This window comes from Oncorhynchus kisutch, linkage group LG6 (genome assembly GCF_002021735.2).
Source record: "Oncorhynchus kisutch isolate 150728-3 linkage group LG6, Okis_V2, whole genome shotgun sequence".
Taxonomy (NCBI): Eukaryota; Metazoa; Chordata; class Actinopteri; order Salmoniformes; family Salmonidae; genus Oncorhynchus; species Oncorhynchus kisutch.
This window is the reverse complement of record NC_034179.2, coordinates 55,597,565-55,615,094: the sequence shown is the minus strand read 5'-3', so window position 1 is coordinate 55,615,094 and position 17,530 is coordinate 55,597,565. Positions and strand designations below refer to the sequence as shown.

Sequence of the window (17,530 nt, the reverse complement as noted above, 5' to 3'; positions counted from 1 at the left end):
ATGCAGGTTTGAGTATTATAGTTTCTAAATGTAATTGGTTTCAGTTACTAGTTACCTTGTAATCAGTAATGTAATTTCGGGATTACTTTCATTTATTTTTTGATTACTTTCCCCTTATGCATTAGGAGAAGACAAAAACGATCCATCAAACACATTTAGGGTGTCATCATAGTGGTCTCTCACTTGTGGTCAGATTTGCTCAGGTGGAACAAACTTAAACTTGTGCCTTTTTTCAGTGCTGAATTGTGAAAACACTAAGGTACCATAATTTTTTTTTTTTGCAAACATCTGAATTTAAAAGCATTCAACAAGTAATCATATATATTTTTTTTAAGTATCTGTAGTCTGATTACAATATTTTTGCCTTTAGCGTAACACCCCAACCCTGCTCCCCCAACCCTATCAGTTACACCCCAACCCTGCAGATATGAGGTGGGTTCTGTTCTCTCGTTGGCAGCCCCTAGTGCCAGAGTAGTGGCCACAGCACAGCGAACATAGTTGAAGAAGTACACCATGTTTGTGTTGTCCAGTGTGGGGAAGAATTGGGTTCTGATAAAAGTGTTGTGCAAAGGCAAATGCAGGGCCAGCAAGGTGACAACTGTGAACACAAAAAAAAATTGATGGAAAAAGAAATGGTGAACTTTGCTTTACCCGTTAGGCCTATTGTTTTGTCAGTTGTAATTGCATAAAAGCATGACTACTTTTTTCCAGCAGATTTAAAGATCTTCATGTTCTAAACAGTCACCTACTCATTTTCTTCTTTGACCTGTAAACAGAGTTCACAAACTCCTACTTTGCCACATCAGTCAGCAGGAAGTGGAAACTGTGCTATTGAAACAACTGCTGTCAAGACAGCAAGCAGCATGCATTCTATTGCTACTGCACTAACATGCAAGCATATTGCTTACAACCTGTTTATGGGTTGGTGTCAGTGGAGGCATGTGAGAATTTGACAGCTACAGTAGCCTGAAATATCAGTCAAATTTTTGGGATGTGATTCTTGATTCTTCATAGATTAAACACTCACACAATGACCTTCTTCAAAGGTAACATTTACAGATTGTGAAAGGTGTTATTGAAGATGCCCCCCCAAAAATTCAAAGGTGGGTGCAGCTCAAGATAAGTGCCCCCCCACCACCCACCATTGGAAACAAGTTGTGAAAATGTTCAATTTGTTTTCAACTGTCTGCTACATTTTTTTATATGACATTGGAGACTTTGGATCTGTCTTGCCGGCCTCCACAAACGCAAGCCCAAACTTGAGTCATGTGCAATCCTAGTTGTAGCTATAGTTATAAGATTTTTCAAATACACAAATAAGAGCTTTTACTGTTTATGGCAAGGTAAACGATCCAGGATCAAATGATCAAATTTACAAAGAGGGAAAGACGTAGGAAGACTATCCGTACCAAACTTTAAGTCGTATCTCCAGGCACGAGTATTTCACCCCATCCTAAATTGGTTTTGACATGATTATTCTGCCCCTGGCTGAGTACAGAGAGAAATATGGTGTTTCCTATTGCCCTGGAGGAGGTGGTCTTCACTGATATATCCCTTAAACAATGTAAACTATGCCTTGGTCCTATTATTGCTCACACAATCTCTATTTGGAGAAACATTGAAAAACAATGTAACTGGGAATCAAAATTGCATGCCCATACTCCAATATTTCACAATAATGCCTGGCGATCTGGAGGCCGGCCTTTTGCGTCACCCCATCGTCCAAATGTGGACTCCATACCCTTACCGATATCATGGACAGTAACGATTTTATAACATTCCAAGATTTGAAAGATACGTACACATTACCAGGCAAATCTTTTTTTCCATATTTACAATTTTGGACAGCTATGCTGGCTATGGAGTCCCTTGAGAAACCCAACTACCCAATCATCCAATGATGGGATTTCAAAAATAAATTATCCGGACTCCCGAAAGGACTGATCTCTATAATATGTATAAACACATTTTGGAAAGTTTATATTCAAAATGTATTGTCCATAGTCCTAATTGAATCCAAACAACCCTTTAATTGGAACAGAATATGGAAAATTATGAACTTGACATCCCATAATCCAAACCATCAACATTTCAAGTTTGTTCCCAGACTTATTTAACACCAAGGAAAAGTTATACGGTGTCCCCTAAATCAGGTAGGCACATTCCTTCATAGGAAGGAATGTGGGATTGCCCTGCAGTTAAATGCTTCTGCTGCAAAGTTACAAAATTACTTTTGATTTGCATGAATGTAAATATTCAATGCTTTGCATTTATTATGTTACTTAACGTTGATAGCCCCTTCAATCTCTCAATCAATCAGAGAAGATTACGGCTGGTAGGCAGAACTTCTGGGGGAAATGTTTTTGTCTCTTAAGATGGCAACCAACCCACTCTCTCCCATTTAACCAGTGGACACAGTTACAATTAGAAGTTATAACATTAGAATTATCGACAGCGAGAATTAATGGTGCTAGTCGAATGGTGGAAGACGGGTTGGGAAACGTGGTTTCCAGGTGGGGAGGGAGGATGTGGTCGAGTGGATGGTGACTGAGGTGGGGAATGGGTTGGGGTTATCTTTGTATGCATTTCTTTGATTGTTTTTGTACCTGTAAACCCCCCCACCCCACCTCTCTGAAAAAAAAGAATGATAGCACAAATATCTACTAGTTTGCTAGCAGGTTCGATAGCGCAACCATTAGCTAACTATGCAATGACAAACAAGCAAGTAGCTAACAAATAGCTACAAGTATAGCACATGTGTTGTTCACGTTATTAAGCTCGTGAGTGACTGCTTGTGATGGCGGCAGATACGATAGATAGATTCTGGTGCTTCTATTACATCAAAGAACCTTACCTGTGTGATTAGCTAGCTAAGTAATAATAGACCTCCACCGAGGAGCGTGCGAAAGGCCTCTGTGACTGGCCTTGGTCTTGGACCTTGTTTACGCCTTTTTTCCTTTTTTTAGGAGGTAGATCAGCTTTAATATTGTGGATAGATTGTAGCCTCCATCAATGTCATTTTTTTTCATAATTTCCAATCTCCCATATATTATTGGGTAAATATATACAAGTGGCTTGCAAAAGTATTCATCCCCCTTGACATTTTTCCTATTTTGTTGCCTTGCAACCTGGAATTAAAATATATTTTGGGGGGGATTGTATCATTTGATTTACACAATATGCCTACCACTTTGAAGATGCACATTTTTTATTTATTGTGAAACAAACAAGAAATAAGACCAAAAAAAACGGAAAACTTGAGCGTGCATAACTATTCATGATATTGTTTATAACTTTGAGCGTAGCTGAGGTGCACCCATGACCAACTCAGAAACCAGATTGCATAGCGGAGAAGGTACGATTGGATTCGAAATGGTCGGTGATCTATTTGTTAACTTGGCTTTCGAAGACTTTAGACAGGCAGGACAGGATGGATATATGTACCAGTTTGGGTCTAGAGTGTCTCCGCCTTTGAAGAGGGGGATGACCGCAGCAGCTTTCCAATCTTTAGGAATTTCAGACGATACGAAAGAGAGGTTGAACAGGCTAGTAATAGGGGTTGCAACAATTGCGGTGGATCATTTTAGAAAGAGAGGGTCCAGATTGTCTAGCCCAGCTGATTTGTAGGGGTCCAGATTTTACAGCTCTTCGTGAGTGTCATTAGGCCTTTTGTGTATGTTATGCTCCTAGCTATGTTAACTGGTATTTTTCTTACAAGGGGCTGTACTTCCCCTTGCTGTTGCCACCACTACTGTCATCATCAACAGGAAACTCAAGAGGAAGTTTGCTTTCTTTCTTTTCTCAGAGCTCTCAGGGAATGGACTAGCTTTTAAGATATTGACATTTAAATGTATATGTTGCTGTTGTCTGGACTTCAGATCATACAAAACTCTTGGTGGATGGATTTCATCACCTACCAGCCACTTGACATCACACCTGACACGATTTCACAGAATAGTTTTTTTTCTACTTTTGCCCTCAGATAGCACTTGTGGTGGGTGTTGTTCTGCCTCTTTTCTGTGTTGTGAAAGAGTGATATCTTCCCATTTTATTTCTCTGAACACTCTTCAGGCTGCACACTTCCTCTGCACAGCGCCAGACAGAGCATTGCCAAGGGTGTCGCAGCAAGATACAAGGAGCCATTTTCTGACAGGCCTCAAAGTCAAACATGCCTATGGATATGACTGCCCCGTAACATAGGAGGTTTCCCAGCCAGCTGTCTTTCCAAGGAGTCTGTAAATATTTCATTTATATTCAGAAGACAGAGGGGAAACAATGAGTTTTGACAGAGTGCCATCCAAGTCAGAGGTCATGGGCTGGAATCCACACCAATTGTCAGACTACATGAGGAGGGTAAGTCATTTTCAGGTAAATTTTGCACCTTTTGTTGACAGCTCACAACCTGTAAAAGCTTTCCTTAATTCTCTGTCATACAGCATCATATTCAAAGCTGTTTCACAGTGTCCATATTATTATTTTATTTATTTTTTTACAGTTGGAGTTAAGTGGATGTGACAAAGTCATCGTGAAATGTAATATTAATGGGCAAAGGTTCTTGGTAAGAGATATGAAGCAAATGTGTGTCCCTTTTCCCACGTGTTCCTAGTTGGACTGGAAGACAAAATAATTAATATTTGTACTGTCATGTGATATATCACTTAATGGAAATACTTCATCTATCATTTTGTAGAACATGAGTGAAAATGACATTCAGAAATTCCCCAAAGTCCATTCACCGTGAGTATTTCATTAATTTCTCTTGAATTTTGTTAAACTGAACATTTCAACAATTACATCAAACCATTTTTACATGCTCACACGGAAAATAAGCATAGGCACCCAGGTAGACTAAGCACCCTGAAAAAGTACTCCACTTTTGGGTGGACCATTGTAAGGCAAAATTAAGACCACTCAGTCTCTTATGCCCCTGAACAATGAAAATGTTGGGAAGTATGATAATTATACAGGGAGAGGAAACTATTCAACAGAGATAAACTTCTTTTTTTTAACATTAGTGTTTTAGGGCAGGAAACAGTAAAGCGGGGGACCAAGAAGGACCAGAGGGATAGACAGATAGGGAGGAGAGTGGTAGGGTGCCTTATTTTAGAAGAACATTCGGAGAGCCAAAGAGTGACAATGAAATTTCAACCTACTTTTTAGATCCCACATCCTGTCACAGACGGACTCAAATAGCACTCACCAATCACTGCTCACAATATTAAACATGTGACACATGCTCAGAATAGAATTATAAGGGAATTGTTGACTGTGTCGATACGCGACTGTGTGACAAAAGATGGTGACACGGTTTGCCCCAATAGATGGTGGCAGTATTGACTGCCACAATGTTGTCTGCTCTTTTTACAGACTTATCTCCAAAATATGCTGTGAAATCAACAGGAAAGAAGAAAAAAGGCCATTCTTCGCTAAAAGGTGTGCACTTCTTGCAATTCTTAGCTATTACTCTTTAGTAGTTTAATTCAAAGCAATATCCAAGCACAATCTTTATCTCCTCTGTACTTTCTCCAGATCTACAGCACCAAAATATCATGAACCAGGTATGTATTATTTAGAATTTGAAAGCATAGACTTTACCCTAGATCAAGTTATTATGATTGACATAGAAGCAATTGGACCATGATAAATGGGACATTTTACCATTCTACTGCTTCCTACTGCAGATACATCACAAGAGGTTCAGCCCTGGGGACCTGATGAATTTGTAAGTCTGTATTTGGCCATGTTCGTTTACTGCATTCCATTCCTCCCTCTTAATTTCAAGTCTTGTTCCTCTCGGGAATATTTCACTTTTCATCAGTATTTAACTTGGTTGTCTGTCACTCCCAGGATGATGACGATGACTATGTAAGCCCAGATGCTGATGATGATGACGGCAGTGTGGGCGATTATGAGTACCCAACAGAGGGGCCGGAGGTTGGAGGTGAGGACAGTGACAACGACTATGAGCCACCTCCGTCTGAGCCGCCTGATGAGATTCCTTATAAACTCTGTGTTGCCAAGCGCATGGCTGACGGTGACTACATTGGTACGGAGACATCTGTACAACACTGCCATGCAAAACTACTCTCACAAAGGACATATGTTGTCACTTTGTATTGTCCCACATTGATTACAATTTGTCTGTCTGTCTGTCTGTCTGTCTGTCTGTCTGTCTGTCTGTCTGTCTGTCTGTCTGTCTGTCTGTCTGTCTGTCTGTCTGTCTGTCTGTCTGTCTGTCTGTCTGTCTGTCTGTCTGTCTGTCTGTCTGTCTGTCTGTCTGTCTGTCTGTCTGTCTGTCTGTCTGTCTGTCTGTCTGTCTGTCTGTCTGTCTGTCTGTCTGTCTGTCTGTCTGTCTGTCTGTCTGTCTGTCTGTCTGTCTGTCTGTCTGTTCTGTCTGTCTGTCTGTCTGTCTGTCTGTCTGTCTGTCTGTCTGTCTGTCTGTCTGTCTGTCTGTCTGTCTGTCTGTCTGTCTGTCTGTCCTGTCTGTCTGTCTGTCTGTCTGTCTGTCTGTCTGTCTGTCTGTCTGTCTGTCTGTCTGTCTGTCTGTCTGTCTGTCTGTCTGTCTGTCTGTCTGTCTGTCTGTCTGTCTGTCTGTCTGTCTGTCTGTCTGTCTGTCTGTCTGTCTGTCTGTCTGTCTGTCTGTCTGTCTGTCTGTCTGTCTGTCTGTCTGTCTGTCTGTCTGTCTGTCTGTCTGTCTGTCTGTCTGTCTGTCTGTCTGTCTGGTCTGTCTGTCTGTCTGTCTGTCTGTCTGTCTGTCTGTCTGTCTGTCTGTCTGTCTGTCTGTCTGTCTGTCTGTCTGTCTGTCTGTCTGTCTGTCTGTCTGTCTGTCTGTCTGTCTGTCTGTCTGTCTGTCTGTCTGTCTGTCTGTCTGGTCTGTCTGTCTGTCTGTCTGTCTGTCTGTCTGTCTGTCTGTCTGTCTGTCTGTCTGTCTGTCTGTCTGTCTGTCTGTCTGTCTGTCTGTCTGTCTGTCTGTCTGTCTGTCTGTCTGTCTGTCTGTCTGTCTGTCTGTCTGTCTGTCTGTCTGTCTGTCTGTCTGTCTGTCTGTCTGTCTGTCTGTCTGTCTGTCTGTCTGTCTGTCTGTCTGTCTGTCTGTCTGTCTGTCTGTCTGTCTGTCTGTCTGTCTGTCTGTCTGTCTGTCTGTCTGTCTGTCTGTCTGTCTGTCTGTCTGTCTGTCTGTCTGTCTGTCTGTCTGTCTGTCTGTCTGTCTGTCTGTCTGTCTGTCTGTCTGTCTGTCTGTCTGTCTGTCTGTCTGTCTGTCTGTCTGTCTGTCTGTCTGTCTGTCTGTCTGTCTGTCTGTCTGTCTGTCTGTCTGTCTGTCTGTCTGTCTGTCTGTCTGTCTGTCTGTCTGTCTGTCTGTCTGTCTGTCTGTCTGTCTGTCTGTCTGTCTGTCTGTCTGTCTGTCTGTCTGTCTGTCTGTCTGTCTGTCTGTCTGTCTGTCTGTCTGTCTGTCTGTCTGTCTGTCTGTCTGTCTGTCTGTCTGTCTGTCTGTCTGTCTGTCTGTCTGTCTGTCTGTCTGTCTGTCTGTCTGTCTGTCTGTCTGTCTGTCTGTCTGTCTGTCTGTCTGTCTGTCTGTCTGTCTGTCTGTCTGTCTGTCTGTCTGTCTGTCTGTCTGTCTGTCTGTCTGTCTGTCTGTGTGTTTAGATAGTACCCCGCACCGCGGTACAGCTTTAAGGCAACCACCTCCACCACCTCAACGCCCTGGGCCTGGTCCTCCCCTCCCCTCCGCCAGTCGCCCTAGTGTGAGTATGTCCCCTCTGACTGCACTCCTATTTCACTCCCCCACTCTCTCCTTTCACTCAGTCCTTCATCATTACGTTAAACTCTTTGTTTCTGCAGCTAGTGGAGCCTCCCCCACCCAGAAGGGAGCAATCTCCCCAGCGCCCTGGCAGACTCCCTGGTAAGAGTAAATGTACACTCTGGAATGTTAGTATCTCACTATAAATATAGCATTTTAACACTTTTCAGTCACTTGTATTGATTTTTACCTTGTCTTTTCATATTGTCTTTTAAAGTGCCCGCTCCTTTCTCAAGTGCTCCCCCTGCTCCACTAGTTGACCGCAGAATAAAGCCCACCAAACTGGATCGAACAAATCTTACTGAATCTCCAGTACCAGGTACTCTCACACCAATCTTAAACTAGCAAGCAAAAGTTTACTACAGCAGTTGTCTATTCTTACACCTGCTCTGTTTGTCCACACAGCAAGGAAGTTGAACACAACAGATAGGGTGAGAATTACATTTGATTATGTTCTAATTAGTCCTATATTGTGTCCAAACAACTTTCTTCTCATCCCTATATCATCGCTCAATGTCAAGTGAAGACAATGCTGCACATACATCTTTTATGTGCTTGCTGAAGTTATACTTAGCTTTTTATAACTGTATACATTTTGGCTGGAAGCATGTCCACATGTGAGTATTTAAAGGCCTTTACAAATAGTTCGAGTCTTTACTAATAGTTCGAAATAGGTAGAATTCACAATGAAGTATATGACATGTTTGTTTTTCCTCACACACACAGCCTGCTCCACATTTATGGAGGTAAAGAAGTCTTCTTTTTTTGTGTGTATTGCTTTCCTTCGTACGACTTCTCCCAATTCTATTTCATGTCATTGACAATGCACCGCCTTCCATGTTTGAATCGTGACTGCACATGTGCATATGTGCCACATTTGTTATACATACACTCAGTTATATAACTGTTCCTTTTTCTCAAGAAATGAAACAAGCCGTAACTGAAATGCTCACTACTCTGACCAGTATGGGAACCTCTGACTTCACATACCTTCTATTTCCAGGCCTCAGGCAGAAGAGAGGAGTCCAGACCCTCCCAGGATGCCCAAACCGCCCCTCCCTCTGTCAGCTAGAGTCATCAGGAGCAGCTCGTCGGTGGGCAACAACAGGTCTGCAGTGCATCCAGCTTCCCTTCATGCTCCATACAGCACAGCTCCAGGCACATTATGTCATATACACTACATATCAGCTGATCCTTAAATAAACACACTGTGGTTCAATGGTTAGGGAAGTACAGTACACTCCATCAGGAATACATGGGGTGGAGGAGTGGAATGGTGGTTGTTTAGTTAGCAGGAGCTATTTGAGCTGGGGTGAATCACTGCCACAGATCACTCCTTTGTAGGACCTTTGCTTGTGGTACAAAGGAGAAGCTCTCTGCATGACAATATGTGTATCATTTTAGTATTACCCTTCCAGTTTTCCGTCTGTGTTTCGTTTGATTTGTTGGCTGTTGCACATATTTGGCTAAATCTTTGTGCTCGCTTACTCAGTTTAACGCTAATTAGAAATATGCAAGTGAATATAACAACTCAATCATCTGTAATGTTCATTTCTGTTGCAGATATGTGCCTGGTGCAAGAAATGAGGTAAGGCTATTTCACTGGATCACCACAACGGTGGAAGTTTTTTCCTTTTATTTTACCTTTATTTTACCAGGTAAGTTGACTGAGAACACATTCTCATTTACAGCAATGACCTGGGGAATAGTTACAGGGGAAAGGAGAGGGGATGAATGAGCCAATTGTAAGCTGGGGATGATTTGGTGACCGTGATGGTATGAGGGCCAGATTGGGAATTTGTCCAGGACACCAGGGTTAACACCCCTACTCTTACTATTTATTTTTTATTTTTTATTTAACCTTTATTTAACCAGGTAGGCTAGTTGAGAACAAGTTCTCATTTGCAACTGCGACCTGGCCAAGATAAAGCATAGCAGTGTGAACAGACAACAACACAGAGTTACACAATAAGTGCCATGGGATCTTTAGGGACCACAGAGAGTCAGGACACGCGTTAAAAGTCCCATCTGAAAGACGGCACCCTACACAGGGCAATGTCCCCAAACACTTCCCTGGGGCATTTTTTTTTTAGACCAGAGGAAAGGGTGCAGCATCTGGTTCATCCAGGGACCAACCAGGACCAATCCTGCTTAGCTTCAGAAGCAAGCCAGCAGTGGGCTGCAGGATGCTAATAAGGATTTTGAAACTGTGTATTTAGCTTCACTAAACCCCTATTTAATCCTGGTTCTAACATGCGTCCTTTGTCCTGATCTTGTCCACATTATGATTGTGCCCACATTTTTTAAGTGTAGTAAGAAAATAAAAGGCGCATTGTGATCTGATTGTGATCAGATCTTCCTGACCAATCATTGTGTCTGGATATCTTGCAAGTGTAGATCTAATCTGAAAACATTTAAATCATCATTATCCCGCCCTCTAAAATCATTGACAGGTGTCATGTTTCTTAAAATAAATAAATATTTTTTTGAAAAGATATCCCTTCAAATAATAACCAGGAAATCTGGTCACAATGTGGACATAGTGGACGCATAAAATACATATTTATTACCATGTGCAGACACGTATCTGCAAAATTGGGCACAATCAGAACGTGGACAGGGTCAAAACAAAGGACTCATGTTAGCACCAGGTATAAACGGGGCTTGAGAAAAGGCTGTAGTTCCACCTCATACCATGTTCCTCTCTTATGTCACCAACAGGTACGAAATGAAGGTAAGCCATTTTCTAAAAAGCTTTTTCTTCTTGTACAAGGGAACTTTACATTACACTTCATCTTCCTCCTGTTTTTAACCTGAGAGACTATGCAGTACGTCTTTCATTCTCATAATGATTATATGTATCTCTTCTTAGTGTCCATGGCCAAGTCCTTCAACTCCAACACCTTTCCTAGACCAGGGCTCCTTAGACCACCCTTACCTTCAGACTGGTAAGATCAGTTGTTTTGTAACGTCAAAGTTAGGGAAGGAAAATGGCTTATACGGAGGATATAACTTTGCAGCGGTGATGGAATATAAAGGTTACCATTTGAATGGTAACCTGTAAACTCTTGTTCCACTTCTCTCCAGCTTGCCACCTAATTTCGATACAACTGCTTCAAGACTGCAGGCATGTGAGTGCTGTGTTTTGACTTCGGTCCCCATTATCAAACACTCTACTCTGGTAAATGATACTGTGTGACTCACAACTTCTCGATTGATCACTGATTGGATTCTCCTTTTTCCTTTCTAAGCTTTCTCCCACAGGAGCAAGATTATACCCGTGCCGTCACCTGTGCAAGCTTCCATGCCCCCACCGGCAGACCTAGAGGATGAACAGGTGACCGCCTACCATACAGACCAACAGACAGATTTGCGAATATGAACGTACTTACGTTGGACCGGCTCTAGTGATGCAATGACTTGCATAGCTCAGTAGGTGGCGACATTGTATTGTTCTTCTTTATTTATTTTTTAAAATTTCACCTTTATTTAACCAGGTAAGCTAGTTGAGAACAAGTTCTCATTTACAACTGCGTCCTGGCCAAGATAAAGCAAAGCAGTGTGACACAGACAAAAAAACAGAGTTACACATGGAATAACTTCCAAGGGAGTATTGTAGATTCTGGCTGCAGCCCCTAGTCTCAATTGCTGTAGTGTCTACGAGCAGAGCCCTTTGACTATGTGAGACAGCTCCTATTGAATCAATCAAATATTTCAGTAGGCCCTCATGCAGTACTGTATGTGCAAATAATGGTAATTTTGAGCATTTAATCAATCATTCAATCAAATGTATTTATAAAGCCCTTCTTACATCAGCAGATGTCACAAAGTGCTATACAGAAACCCAGCCTAAAACCCCAAACAGCAAGCAATGTAGAAGCACGGTGGCTAGGAAAAACTCCCTAGAAAGGCAAGAATCTAGGAAGAAACCTAGAGAGGAACCAGGCTCTGAAGGGTGGCCAGTCCTCTTCTGGCTGTGCCGGGTAGAGATTATAAGAGTACATGGCCATTAAAGGCCAGATTGTTCTTCAAAATGTTCAAATGTTCATAGATGACCAGCAGGGTTGTAGAGGGTGCAACAGGACTAAATGTCAGTTAGCTTTTCATAGCTGAGCATTCAGAAGTCGAGACAGCAGGTGCGGTAGAGAGAGAGAGATTTTGAAAACAGCAGGTCTGGGACAAGGTAGTACGTCCGGTGAACATAGCCATAGGCAGAACTGTTGAAACTGGAGCAGCAGCACGACCAGGTGGACTGGGGACAGCCAGGAGTCATCAGGCCAAGTAGTGCAGGGTAGCCTAGTGGTTAGAGCATTGGGCTAGTAACCGGAAGGTTGCATGTTCAAATCCCTGAGCTGACAAGGTACACATCTGTCATTTTGCCCCTGAACAGGCAGTTAACCCATTGTTCCAAGGCCGTCATTGAAAATAAGAATTTGTTCTTAACTGACTTGCCTAGTTAAATAAAGATAAAACAAACAAAAAATGTCAGTCCTGAGGCACGGTCCTAGAGCGCAGCTCCTCTGGGAGGAGAGGGACAGAGAGAGAATTAGAGGAAGCATACTTCCCTCATCAATCTACACAGAATACCCCATAATGACAAAGCAAAAATATATTTTTAGAAATGTTTGCAAATTTAGAAGAAATTAAAAGAAAGAAATATATTTAGACCCTTTACTCAGTACTTTGTGGAAGCACCTTTGGCAGTGATTACAGCCTTGTGTCTTCTTGGGTATGATTCTAAAAGCTTGGCACACCTGTATTTGGGGAGTTTCTCCCATTCTTCACTGCAGATCTTCTCAAGCTCTGTCAAGTTGGTTGGGGAGCATCGCTGCAAAGCTATTTTCAGGTCTCTCCAGAGATGTTAAGTTAGGTTCAAGTCCGGACTCTGGCTGGGACACTCAAGGACATTCAGAGACTTGTCCCAAAGCCACTCCTGCGTTCTCTTGGCTGTGTGCTTATGGTCGTTGTCCTGTTGGAAGGTGAACCTTCGGCCCAGTCTGAGGTCCCGAGCGCTCTGGAGCAGGAGGATCTCTCTGTACTCTGCTCCCTTCATCTTTCCCTCGATCCTGACTAGTCTCCCATTCCCTGCCACTGAAAAACATCCCCACAGTATGATGCTGCCACCATTATGCTTCACCGTAGGGATGGTGCCAGGTTTCATCCAGACGTGACGTTTGGCATTCAGTCCAAAGAGTTAAATCCTGTTTTCATTAGACCAGAGAATCTTGTTTCTCATGGTCTGAGAGTCATTTAGATGCCTTTTGGCACACTCAAAGTGGGCTGTCTTGTGCCTTTTACTGAGGAGTGGCTTCCGTCTGGCCACTCTACCATAAAGGCCTGATTTGGTGGAGTGCTGCAGAGATGGTTGTCCTTCTACTCTGGAGCTCTGTCAGATGGACCATTGGATTATTGGTCACTTCCTTGACCAAAGGCCTTCTCCCCTGATTGCTCAGTTTGTCCTGGCAGCCAGCACTAGGAAGAGTCTTGGTGGTTCTTCTTGATTTAAGAATGATGGAGGCCACTGTGTTCTTTGGGACCTTCAATGCTGTAGAAATGTTTTGGTACCCTTCCCCAGATCTGTGCCTCGACACAATCCTATCTCGGAGCTCTACGGACAATTCCTTCTACCTCATGGCTTTGTTTTTGCTCTGACATGCACTGTCAACTGTGGGACCTTATATAGACAGGTTGTGTGCCTTACCAAATCATGTCCAATCAATTTAATTTACCACAGGTGGACTCCAGTCAAGTTGTAGAATCATCTGAAGGATGATCAATGGAAACAGGATGCACCTGAGCTCAATTTCTAGTGTCATAGTAAAGGGTCTGAATACTAATGTTTTTTTTGTCATTATGAGATTTGTGTGTAGATTGATGAGGATTGTTATTTATTTAATCCATTTTAGAATAAGGCTGTAACATAACATGTGGGAAATGTCAAGTGGAACACTGTGGCCCCACCCGACGATTCCCCCGGACAGGGCCAACCAGGCAGGATATAACCCCACCCACTTTACAACAGCACAACCCCTACACCACTAGAGGGATATCAACAGACTACCAACTTACTACCCTGAGACAAGGCCCCGACGGGGCGCAAAACCAGACAGAAAGATAATGTCTGACACAACACACTCAAGTAACGCACCCCTCCTAGGGACAGCATGGAAGAGCACTAGTAAGCCAGTGACTCAGCCCCCGTAATAGGGTCAGAGATAAAGAAACCCAGTGGAGAGAGGTGGACCCGGGCAGTTTGTTTCTCCAGTACCTTGCCGTTCAACTTCGCCAGACTACACTCAATCATAGGACCAACTGACCTATTGAAGAAATGAGTCTTCAGTAAAGACTTTAAGGTCGAGACCGAGTCTGTGTCTCTCACATCGATATGCTGACCGTTCAATAAAAAGTGAGGTCTATAGGAGAAGGCCCTGCCTCCAGCTGTTTGCTTAGCAAATTATAGGGACAATAAGGAGGCATGGATCTTGTGACTGTAGCATACGTGTAGGTATGTACGGCAAGACCAAATCGGAGAGATAGGTAATGCTTTGTAGGTTAGCAGTAAAACCTTGAAATCAGCCCTAGTCTTAACAGGAAGCCGGTGTAGAGACGCTACCACTGGAGTAATATGTGATCAAATTTTTTGGGTTCTAGTCAGGATTCTAGCTGCCGAGTCTAGATAGCCGGAGAGTGGAGAATTGCAGTAGTCTAATCTAGAAGTGACAAAAGCATGGATTAGCTTTTCTGCACATTTTTGGACAAAAGTTTTCTGATTTAGGCAATGTTACGAAGAAGGAAAAAATATTCTTGATAGGTTTGTAAAAGACGACAACTCACTTCTATTGAAACATTCGGAAACATTACAAACGTAGCAATTGTTGTTGTGACATGGTTTTTGTCTGAATCCTATTACAGAAATTAGTAACAGGTCACAAATCCCATATTATTGATGTGTGATTGTGTTCCTATATGAATGTGTAGGACATGAACCTTCAGTGGTACGTTGGTCAGGTGTCACGGGGCCAAGCGGAGGGCTGTCTCAGGCGGGTCAATAAGGTGAGGCGTCTTCTGCTACCAATATCACTCACACACCTGGTTGACGGGAATAACTCTCATTCATGCACTGTACTTACAGATTCATTGTGACAAAGGTTTTTGAAGGGGACCATGAAATATCATATATAGTCCAATGTCCAAAATGGCAATATTATTTAAATAAACATGTATAGTTCACTAGTGCTCTGTGGTGATAGAATACAAACACCACTATGACGAGCAGTGTTTTTCTGTTTCACTTGCTGATTAGGATGGTGCATTTCTGGTACGAGACAGTTCTAAGCGCTCGTCCATCCAGCCCTATACGCTCATGGTGCTTTACCAGGACAAAGTCTACAATATCCAGATTCGCTGCGAACAGAACAAGTTTCTGCTGGGAACTGGTCTGAAGGGCTCAGAGGTACACAATATCTACCTCATTCATCCTGACTAAGGCTTGGAGTTGATCCTGTTCAGGTCAAATGGTCCAAAATAAATTCATAGCCCTAATTATGACCAGTCAGAGTAAAATGTGTAATTCTATATCATATTAGCAAGCATTCTGAGGATGACGTAGTGAGCTTTGTGAACTGTATCTGGAATCTGAAAGTTTGTTATATAGTACTTTTGGCCCCAAAATCAACGAGAAGATTTGATTAGATGTACCATCTGACATGTATGTTTCAGCTTCTGTTACGACTCAATGAACCCCTGCTAATGGATGGGTTCCTGTTTTCTGTTTCAGACCTTTCCGATGGTGGCACACATCATCAACCATTACAGACAGCAACCACTTCTGCTGATTGATGCTAAGAACCGTGAAGCAGGTCAGCAGAACCAGTGTCCCCTGATCTACCCAGCAGGTCTCTGTCTATCCTTTTAATAGAGACCTGGGGGGAGGGAGAACAATAACATGGACCAATAGTCAAGATTGACATTGGTTTTAATAAAAGAATACCACTAACATTATGGGGGAATTAATTATGCAACCTTTGAATTCCAGTACATTGTCTTTACATGTACAGTCATTTAATGTAAAGCCAAGTGACTCTTGGATGAAGAGTACGCCACTGTCAACTGTTTACTCGATGGACTTGAAAAAGAAAAGTCAATACTGGTTCAACAATATTTGTCGTTTTTTTCTCTCTCTACTTATATTATATTTATTTGAATACGGAAACCACAGAGGCTGAAAATGTCCGTGTGCGTAGTTCTGTAAATGTTTGTTGCTCTGTGTTATTTTCCTGTTAAGAGCCTAGATAGCAGCGAGATCTGCTGTGAATCAGAACCAGCATACATTGTCCAAGTAAGGACATAGTGGGGTAAACAGTCAATCACTACTGCTGAGCTTTCATAATACGGAATTGATTGGCTTCCAAATAAAACAGTATTTCTGTTCTGCACGGTTAAATGAAAGCAATGTCATTTCATTTCTGACACTGTATGTTCCTTTATGTAGCTGTATTTACTGTTTAAACCATCTTTGCATTTTTTGGGATTGGAAACGTGGCAGAAATTCTACAAATCATTGGTCATTGATGGCGGCACACTAGAGAGAACTTCACTGACCTCTGTGCCAAATTCTGCCCGTCTTTTCCATTGACGTTTTTGTCAACGACTTCCGTTGTTTCTCTAACTTGCCTGAAACATAGACGATGACAAAAAGTGTTGTCTCACTGCTGATCTGGTAGTGTAGTATTAAAACCAGTTCCAAAAAAGTGTAAGTGTGTTGCATCTGCACCACGAACCTGTTGTAAACCATAATCATAATCTGTGTATAAAAGATTTATGTCCCTAATCTCAAATGTGTTTGTTATAATTTACACAAGCCTTACATTAGTGTAATACATGTTAAACCTGACTCCTCTGCCTAGAGAGAAAATATAAATCGTACAGTATGTAAAATACAATAGCAGACAATATAACCCTCCTGGAGAGACAGGCATGCTGTTATGTCTGTGTCAGCACAGCAGGAGAGGATTACATCAATCACACTAACTGCCATCCTTGGCAGCCTCCAATATTTTTTTTCCTGGAAATGAATCATGGAACACTTAACCTGTCCTTGCAGGCAACTTGAGAGAGACAACTCTGTGCTGATAAGGTGGGATATATCTTTGGGAGGAACAAATGATGAGGAGCAAAAACTACCCAACTGCCATATGCCTCTGTCTGCCCAAATTCAGGCTTGAATCATCTATGACTGTGCAGAAATGTTTGCAGTAAAGCCTGCATGGATCACTGAAATCAAAGCCCTCGCTCACCCCGAAAAAGGCCATGGCGGTACATAAATCCCTGTCTAAGTAAAAATGAATTATTCTGCATGAAGAAGCCATAGACATCAAGCTCTCTGGGGCCACGCAGCCTGGCCTCATAGAATAGACGTAACATAGTAAATGAAAACGCAGGATACAAATGAGTATGATATGTTACGTTTGGTATGGTTACATAAGACACTACCTGCAAATGCTACATTGATGCTGCCTGCAAACCGTGGCTAACTGGGCTAGCACATGAAAATCATTTTGCTATGGTATTTCTGATCAAATGTTACCATATAGCTAGACCCTTCCTGCTAAATGTACTGTGAACAAAAGGTTTGATGTCCCAAGTGTGGCTTATCGATAGCTAGCTAGCCAAGGCAAGAAGATCCATGTGATCTCTCCTGTTGAAGTTCCTTTAAAAATCATTTTCACAATCACA

At 42.3% G+C, this 17,530-nt stretch overlaps 1 protein-coding gene across 3 annotated transcripts; it reads left to right on the top strand.

Moving 5' to 3' along the window:
* Positions 1–3,791: 3,791 nt before the first annotated feature.
* Positions 3,792–16,625, top strand: LOC109893005 (lymphocyte cytosolic protein 2). Of its 3 annotated transcripts, none has more exons than XM_020485972.2 (21): positions 3,792–4,368; positions 4,496–4,558; positions 4,691–4,737; positions 5,368–5,433; positions 5,530–5,558; positions 5,682–5,722; positions 5,848–5,941; positions 7,642–7,739; positions 7,837–7,897; positions 8,013–8,114; positions 8,201–8,226; positions 8,522–8,541; positions 8,799–8,903; positions 9,359–9,383; positions 10,517–10,529; positions 10,668–10,743; positions 10,883–10,926; positions 11,047–11,132; positions 14,774–14,848; positions 15,099–15,248; positions 15,573–16,625. In XM_020485972.2, exons 1-21 carry the CDS (start codon positions 4,276–4,278, stop codon positions 15,708–15,710), a joined length of 1,452 nt encoding a protein of 483 aa, XP_020341561.1. In that variant the 5' UTR covers positions 3,792–4,275; the 3' UTR covers positions 15,711–16,625. The 3 variants fall into 3 exon arrangements, with proteins under 3 accessions (XP_020341561.1, XP_020341559.1, XP_020341560.1); XM_020485970.2 differs by having other exon boundaries at positions 3,793–4,368; positions 5,848–6,046; XM_020485971.2 differs by having other exon boundaries at positions 3,794–4,353; positions 5,848–6,046.
* The last annotated feature ends 905 nt before the right edge of the window (positions 16,626–17,530 follow it).